Below are 9066 nucleotides of genomic sequence, written 5' to 3' on the forward strand. Positions count from 1 at the left end.
GATGTCGTAAAACAAAATGGTTGTGTTACACAACGACTCCAGTCCCTGGCAGGTGGCCCATTGCCCCATTGTTATACGGCAGAGGCAATGATTGTGGTTCTAGCACTTTATAAGAATTTGAATATCAGACCTGACTATGAAATTAATTTCACTTTCTGTATTCCACATAATGGTTACACAGAGGTTTGGATAACCTGTGCCAAATCCTGAATCTTGTCTCATTATTTAGTGATAATTTCAAGGCTTGGTAGGTGTCTTTAAATTTCGCCAACTGACTGGAACATTGGCATAATTACCCACGGTTCTGCGCTTAAGGTGTTACTGCCTAAAAAATGCCTTTTTAATGTGCCGTTTTCTCTGACTGCGGTCTGAAATGCGGAGTTATATCACTTTTACATCGCACATTAAAGTCGCCCTGGCTGCCGCTAATGGTGTTCTGTTGCCGTTATCGCCGACCAGCTGCCATTTTGTAGGTAAAAACAAACTGACCCTTGGTCCTGAAAGTGCTCCTTCCTGGACTGCTCCTTCTCCCCCTCTCCCCCTCTCCCTTCCTCTGCTAGTGCAGCCGGCTCTGATGACCTGGGCTGTGTTCAAAACCGCATGCTAACATACTACTCATACTAACTTACAGGCTGCTTTTCATTGACATGCAGTACAGTAGTATGCTGGTTTGAACTGTGAAATCTGGGCATTATTTGATCGCTAAAGGTCAAAGCGGGGGGGGGGGGGGGGGGGGTTTAACCCCGTTTAAGCCAGAGCGTGTTATCGCCCCTTTGCATTACGCACTAAAGCGCTTCCACATTCCTCTCTGACGTTTTTATGGCTGGGGGGCCTCAGGTGGGGGTAAATCCACCCTGAGTCATGCGGAGTGCTGCTGCTACAGTAGTGGTGCAGTAACAGAGAGGTGCAACTGGAATTCTGACGGGGAACGGCAGGCTAAACTTTGCTGGCCGCTCGTATAGCGGATCAGTAACTGCAGGGCCTGTATGGTGGGAGCGATCGCTCCTGAATTATCCATGTGTGCTAACTGCAAAATAAATTAGGACGGTGGTCCTCAGTCCCGGTCCTGGAGAGCCGCAGGGGGTGCCGGATTTTGTTGTTACTCAGCACTTAATCGATCGATTCAAGCGGTTAATTACAGAGTTAACACACCTAACCTGGTTTCTTGGGTCTGAATTGGTTGCTGATATTAATGCGAAAACGAGAGCCAGCACACCCTGCGGCTCCCCGGGACCAGGAGCGATGAGGACCAGCTACTAATTGGGATGCATGAGTCTGCTCCTGAATGTTTCGACCAGGCCAGCTTCTTGGAAGATGTGTGCGGGGCCGTGAGTGGTTTGGGCCTGGCTCTCCGGCCGCAGATGGAGACGAGGACGCGCGTGGTAAAGAGCGACGGCGGTTGCGGCGGTCGTTGGCCGGTAGCCTGTCCCCGGCGTTCCCTGGCAAGGCCTCGCGCGCTCCGCGGTCGTGTCTCCGTTCAGCGTTCCCGCTGCGGCGTTCCCGCGCTCCGTTACGTCCGTCTGCTCGCTCCGTGGGCCAGCCGCGCTCCGTGGGGAACGGCTACGCTCCTGGCACGCTCTGACCGCCGGTGCTTTCCCGGCCCGTGTCACTGATGTGGAGTAATGTGATCTTTCCTGTAGGGCGGTGAGCTCATCCCGCTCCCTGACTGTCTGTGTGCAGAGTCAGGCCCAGAGAAAGCATGCACTGTTATTCTGCTCTGTGTGGATACACCCTTTAATAACCTGTCTGTCTCATTCTCTCCTCTTTCTGTCTCTCTCCCTCTCCCAGCTCTCCGTTCAAGTTCTAATTCAAAATTGGTAGGAAATACATTTGTATATATTGCCAAAGCATACGCACACAAAGGAATAGGAGTATGAATATAAACAACATGAAATGCAAACATTGTGTTAACAGCAATGTAACGGTGTGGTCTCTCTCTCTCTCTCTCTCTCTCTCTCTCTCTCTCTCTAGGTCAGTCTGCCCTCGTTCTCCCAGACTCGGACCTCTCCTCCACGATCCCCGCCCGCCCCGAATTCTCCCGCCGGCCCTCAGGAGGGGGAGCGCCATGTCTTAACCCACCCCCCAACCCCGCGTCCTGCCTAAAACCCCCCTCCCCCCCCCCCCCCCCCCCATGCGTTCCCCGCCCGGCCCGGCACGGGAGAGATGAGCCTGCAGAGGCAGCAGCGGGCCATGGGCTCCGACCGGGACCTGCAGAAGAAGGCGCCCAAGAAGCGCCGCCTCTCCCTGCACTCGCTCTTCCGCCGACGCGAAGCCAAACGGCGGCCCCGCGACGCGCCCGCGGGCCCGGAGGGCCCGTCCTGCGCGGAGACCGTCCCGTCCGAGAACCGCAACTCCGCCCTCCCCGGCATGGGCGCGGCCGCGGCCGCCGCCGCCTCCTCCACCTCATCCCTGGGCCCCGCCCCCTCCGCGCAGGCGGGCGGGGCGGCGCCGTCGGCGGAGCTGCTGGAGTGCCCGCTGTGTCTGCTGAGGCACAGGCGGGACCGCTTCCCCGACATCATGACGTGCCAGCACCGGTCCTGTGCCGAGTGCCTCAGGCAGTACCTGCGCATCGAGATCTCGGAGAGCCGCGTCAACATCAGCTGCCCGGAGTGCGCCGAGCGCTTCAACCCGCACGACATCGCCGCCATCCTGGCCGACCGCGCGCTCATGGAGAAGTACGAGGAGTTCATGCTGCGCCGCTGGCTCGCCGCCGACCCCGACTGCCGCTGGTGCCCCGCCCCCGACTGCGGGTGAGCCCCGCCCCTTCCTGCCGCGCGCCCGTGACGTCGCCGCTCCTTTTGTTTGGCGGAGGCTTTCGTCCGCAGGGGTGTTCTTGCGTTGAGCTGCTCCTTGTGCAAGCCGCTTTGACGGGGACCTCGCTGGTTCAGGGTAATGTGGGACGCACAAAGAGCAATGGGATTATGCTGTGTTTATGATGTTTCTGACACTCCGGCAGGTGCTTAAGGAACTCTCTGGGGTTTTCTCGCTCCGGTTAATTATTTAACTGTCGCGCACTTTTTCCGGATTCCCGGCTGAGTTCCTGCACAGGCTTTTCTGAATGCCTTCCTCTGAATCGGAACAGAGCCAGACTTCCACCGGGAGATCTGCTGACTGTGAGCCGATAGATCTGCGAGGGCCGTGTCCTCAATACTAAATGATAAGAATAATTTGTTTAGCTGATGCTTTTATCCAAAGCGACTTGCAGTTGATTAGACTAAACGGGGATGACAGTTCCGCCCTGGAGCAATGCAGGGTTAAGGGTCTTGCTCAAGGGTTTAACAACTGTGCACATCTTATCGTGGCCTGAGGGTTCTGTACCTCTGTGGGTTTAAACCGCAGCACCAAGCGGCCCTATCCAAAACCTGTCTGTGCCATCACCATAGCAACACAACCACACTGTCAGCGTACGAGTTTTGAAAGAGCCGTCCAGAGGAAACCCAGAATAAGAGATGAGATGAAAATCGAATCCTAAATGCTAGCTGACTAGTGTAATAGTATAGTGTAATGTACTGAGCTGAATACTAAAGGCTTGCAGGCAAATGTAAATGGTAAATGGTTGGCATTTATATAGCGCCTTTATCCAAAGTTCTGTACAATTGATGCTTCTCATTCACCCATAGATGCACTCGCACAACGATCGACTGCCATGCAAGGTACCAGCTTGTCAGGAGAATTTGGGGGGTTAGGTGTCTTGCTCAGGGACACACCCATGCTAGCAAGCTACTATAATGTACTAAGCTGAATAGTAAGTGCTAGCAGGCTAATGTAATGCACTAAGCTGATTTACTAAATCAGAAAGATGGAAATTCTTGGGAGGACAGATGGTACGGGTTCACACGGAATAGACCAAGTTTGATTGGTGACTTCGTTATCAGTAAAAAAATTAAAATAAAGATTATTGCTATTATTTTATTATATCATTACTAAATGCTGCCTCCCCTGGGGTTAGATCCCAGGTTCCTCGGGCTGCTGCATCCAGATTTTAATTACTCCGCTGTAATTAGGCCGAGGGCTGAATGTGGCTGTGTGTTTAACATCCAGATATGCGTCAGGCTGGGCTGCGTGCGGCGCGTCTGTGATTGCAGGAAGGTGAAAGCCAGGTGATCCGTTCACCGCGTTTTAATTCGTCTGTCTGCGGCTAGTTTTAATGAAGCGCTATTCAGAGCTTAATTAAAAGCGAAGCGCTCCCGTTCATGAACTGCTAAATGAGGTAGGAGAGAAGGATGTTCTCTCGTATGTTTTTTTAATGAGTACAAATGGAGGAGTGAGGGCGTATGCAGAGAAATGCCTGTGTTATGGCTCTGTGATGCGCAGTGCCCCGCCGCAGGCCAAACGGCCAGACCTCACTAATGTAATGGACACCAGCTTTACACGCCGCTGCCCCAGGTACTGACCACACGTGTATCCCGTTTACAGGCCGGGAACAAAGGACAGGCAAATGTAAACACGCACGCACGCACGCAAAAGCATGTGTACACACGCAGAGAAATTCACACGCATGCAGACACACACGTACACACGTGTTTTCTCACACACACACACACACACACACACACACACACACACACACACACACACGCACACCCATGCACATACGCTTACACGCACGCGCACACAGGTAGGACAAAAGCATGAGTCAAGTTTCATGGTATGTAAATTGAACTTTGCAAGATTTATCTTTAGCAGTGAGTTACTCGGTTCAACAATAAAAACTAAGGAACAGTAATTGTAACAGAAATTGTAAATTGTAAAAGACACCAGTACATGCGACTACCTGCTGCCAGCACTTTTGCTGTCTCTGGAGAGCCTTGTGATAAAGAGGGTGGAGTGATGTCCTTCTCTTCCAGTGGAAGTATGCCTCATTGGCCAATCGGCTCACGGACACTGGAAACCATGTGACTGGAGAAAAGGTGGCAGCCAGTAGGGTGTGATTGATGGCTACAGGAAGACGCTTTACTGACCTCTCATTGACTGCGTCTCACACCGAAGGCAGTTGCCTTGACGGCTTGTTGCCTTGCTGCCCTTTGACGCACTTTGAAGGCAGAAAGACGTCAGTGTGAAAGTAACGCGATTACATGACGCGTGATGACAAGCAATTCGGCTGCTAGTTCAGGGATATGGAGGCTTAAAAACATGAAATGCGTTATTTCCGTGCATTAAGAAAATAAAATTCAGTTTAAAAAATATAACTGTAAGAAAATATTGTGCTCGCTGTATGCTTGTACTTGTGGACGTGGAAGCAAGAAGCCTGAGAATTATGGGATATCCTACCCTGCGAAGGATGCATCGATGCTGCCTTCAGAATTGTCCAAATGAAGAAGGCAGCGTTTTTTTTGCAGACTTCAGAATGGGAGGGCACTCTGCCTTCCTGACTAAGTAGGCCGTGTTTTTTGCATTTGAGACGCAGCCACTGTATGACTGGGCAGAACCCAGCTCCGATTTCAGGGTTACCCACGCTGTCTGTCTGTCTGCTTCACTGAGCTGTCAGAAGCTGTAGATAGAGGGCCTGTTACAGACAGACAGACCGACTCTATTGTGTTTAGTGTTGCCGTTCCTGTGGAGTGGCAGTTGAGGCTGTAAATGTAGTGTGTGCTGTTCACTGTAGTTAATTTAGGAGCTTCCTTTTGCTTGGTTGTTCCTTCATTTGCTCAGTTATAAGTAGATGGTTGGTGTTCTAGACTCCACATTAGGTCTGGCCTGAGAGACCTGCACAGATAGACTTTCACAGACTCCTATATCCAGTCTCTGAGGCTTTAGTGGCAGTAAATGTATAGATGATACCCCAGGGTTTTTTATAAAGGTATTACTTCTGCAATATGATTACACAGTACGTACTGTAGCCTTTGAGGAGAGACCAGAGCTCTGAAATGGACTTCAGCATAGCATTACAGCATTGGCCCAACAAAAATTGTGCAATTATAAAGCACAGTTTTTCCAGAAAATTGTGTGGGTGGTGTAGATTTGATATGGGCCTTGGAGGGAAAGTGATCTGCAGCCGTGTATTCAGACTAGCGTTTCTGTCCAGTTTTTCCTGGCCCGACAGCCGACTGTAGCACACCTGCAAGTGGAAACTCTTCGTAGTTTTAGGACCAGAGAGAGGCCGGGTGAGAGTGTGAGAGTGTGAGAGTGTGAGAGTGTGAGAGTGTGAGAGTGTGAGAGTGTGAGAGTGTGAGAGTGTGAGAGTGTGAGAGTGTGAGAGTGTGAGAGTGTGAGAGTGTGAGAGTGTGCGAGTGTGCGAGTGTGCGAGTAACACTGGAGCAGCGCATTGATCGACCGGGATCGATTCAGCAGTTGAGAAGCATCGATTACCCACAGTGCACTGGTATGACAGCCAGGCCTGTTATTGACTCATATCTTTAGTGGAGTTTCCACAGTTGGAAGTGCTGGAGTGTGCTTTACAGCAGTGCATGAGGGGGAATAGGCCAACGGGTGAGCATGCAGATCACGCGTGTCTGCTTTCCCGGTAATTCACCAGAGGCAGCTGACCCCAGTGCTGTTTCCATGACAACGCAGTAAGCAGGGGAAGTGGCCATGACTACCCGGAGTTCACCAATGGGTGCGGAGTTGAACGAACTGCCCTCTGTCAGGTTATCTATGGGCCCAGCTAGTCACGTTTGCGGCTGCATGTTCGCGGGTGTTTGCTTGGTTCAGCTTTCACAGTGTGCTGTTGGCACAAAACATAATCTTGAGTGGTCCCTCAGCAGCAATGACCAGTTAACCCTTTAGTGTTGCAGTTGAGGTGAGATTTAGAATGTTCAGTTAAGAACATTCTAATGCTGGTGTAACGATCACCACTGGTGATAAAAAGCAGTGGATTTCTAGAACACTCAACAAACAACATTCCAAAATGTCTACTGGGTTAATCCTGTGTGGTCTGCAGACGTCTGAGAGACTAGCTGACTGCAGGCGGGTCACGGTTTATCAGGCCAGTGGCCGTAAATGTCAGCGTGATTTCTCGCAGGCATGGCTGAATCGTTTGGGCTCATTCTCCCCGGAATCCCTGTAGTTGAATGGGTGAGGGACGGACCAGTGTGTGATTTCATTGATGGGGCTTTCTGTAGATATGGTCTCGTGTCTGTGCGTGCCGTCTCTAAGGCTTCCGTCCCCTGTCCCCGCGCAGGTACGCAGTCATCGCCTTCGGCTGCGCCAGCTGTCCTAAGATCACGTGCGGCCGGGAGGGGTGCGGGACGGAGTTCTGCTACCACTGCAAGCAGCTGTGGCACCCCAACCAGACCTGCGACGCTGCCCGGCAACAGAGGGCCCAGAGCCTGAGGCTCCGCACTGTCCGCTCCTCCTCTCTGAGCTTCAGCCAGGAGAGCGGAGCTACAGGTACACGCTACACGCTACACGCTCACACGCTCACACGCTCACTCACTCACTCACTCACTCACTCACTCACTCACTCACTCACTCACTCACTCACTCACTCACTCACTCACTCACTCACTCACTCACTCACTCACTCACTCACTCACTCACTCACTCACACAGTCCATTCCTCTTCTCTTCAGCCAGGAGAGCGGAGCTACAGGTACACGCTACACGCTACAAACTACACGCACACATACACTACACACTATACTCACACTATACACGCACACGCGCACTCGCGCGCACACACACACACACACACACACACACACACAGTCCATTCCTCTTCTCTGAGCTTCAGCCAGGAGAGCGGAGCTACAGGTACACGCTACACACACACACACACACTCACACACTCACACACTCACACACTCACACACTCACACACTCACACACTCACACACTCACACACTCACACACACACACACACACACACACAGTCCATTCCTCTTCTCTTCAGCCAGGAGAGCGGAGCTACAGGTACACGCTACAAACTACACGCACACATACACTATACACGCACACGCACACGCGCACTCGCGCGCACACACACACACACACACACACACACAGTCCATTCCTCTTCTCTGAGCTTCATCCAGGAGAGCGGGGCTACAGGTACACACTACACACTACAAGCACTACATTCTCTCACATGCCTGTTTGTATGAGAGCAGTGGCAGCTCCCAGTCGATGATGATGATGATAATAATGATGTTGATTGATTGACTGACTGATTGATTGACTGACGGATCTCCCTCCGCAGCCGATGACATCAAGCCGTGTCCGCGCTGTGCTGCTTACATCATCAAGATGAACGACGGCAGCTGCAATCACATGACCTGTGCGGTGTGCGGCTGTGAGTTCTGCTGGCTGTGCATGAAGGAGATCTCAGACCTGCACTACCTGAGGTGGGTTGTGTGTGAGTGTGTGAGTGTGTGAGTGTGTGAGTGTGTGAGTGTGTGAGTGTGTGAGTGTGTGAGTGTGTGAGTGTGTGAGTGTGTGAGTGTGTGAGTGTGAGTACGGTGCGTGATGTCCTCACTCTGGCCCGCAGTCCCTCTGGCTGCACGTTCTGGGGGAAGAAGCCCTGGAGCCGTAAGAAGAAGATCCTGTGGCAGTTGGGCACGCTGGTGGGCGCCCCGGTGGGCATCGCCCTGATCGCTGGCATCGCCATCCCCGCCATGATCATCGGCATCCCCGTGTACGTGGGGAGGAAGGTGGGTCACACTCCTCGCAGCTAGCGCTGGGGTTCGGGGTCCGTTCGCAGGGTGCTAATGTGGACAACCCAGCCCTTACTGCATTAGCATACAACATGCTAGCCTTGGCACACAACATGTTGCCTTAGCATACAGCATGTTAGCCTTAGCATACCGCATGTTAGCCTTAGCATACCGCATGTTAGCCTTAGCATACCGCATGTTAGCCTTAGCATACCGCATGTTAGCCTTAGCATACCGCATGTTCGCCTTTGCATACAGCATGCCTACATTAGCATACAGCATGTTAGCCTTAGCACACAACATGTTGCCTTCGCATACAGCATGCCTGCATTAGCATACAGCATGCTAGCCTTAGCATAGACCATGAACAGCATCTCTGCCACCGACACACATGAGGAGAGGTGTTGCAAGCATTCACATGCAATATGAACCTCACTGACAGCAGTAATGTACAGCATGAGGAAGTGTATCGCTA

The 9066-nt window shown here is 52.2% G+C and overlaps 1 protein-coding gene across 3 annotated transcripts in view; it reads left to right on the plus strand.

Annotated features, from left to right (window-relative positions):
* The window catches only part of LOC133138004 (E3 ubiquitin-protein ligase RNF19A-like), a 34510-nt gene that overhangs the window by 20315 nt on the left and 5129 nt on the right, over nucleotides 1-9066 (plus strand). For all 3 annotated transcript variants that reach the window (XM_061256454.1, XM_061256456.1, XM_061256455.1), the window contains 4 exons: nucleotides 1972-2750; nucleotides 7121-7329; nucleotides 8138-8282; nucleotides 8426-8588. In XM_061256454.1, coding sequence (XP_061112438.1) covers nucleotides 2164-2750; nucleotides 7121-7329; nucleotides 8138-8282; nucleotides 8426-8588 — 1104 coding nt within the window. In that variant the 5' untranslated portion in view covers nucleotides 1972-2163. The remainder of the gene's footprint in view (nucleotides 1-1971; nucleotides 2751-7120; nucleotides 7330-8137; nucleotides 8283-8425; nucleotides 8589-9066) is intronic.

The sequence above is a fragment of the Conger conger genome, chromosome 9 (genome assembly GCF_963514075.1).
Source record: "Conger conger chromosome 9, fConCon1.1, whole genome shotgun sequence".
Lineage (NCBI taxonomy): Eukaryota > Metazoa > Chordata > Actinopteri > Anguilliformes > Congridae > Conger > Conger conger.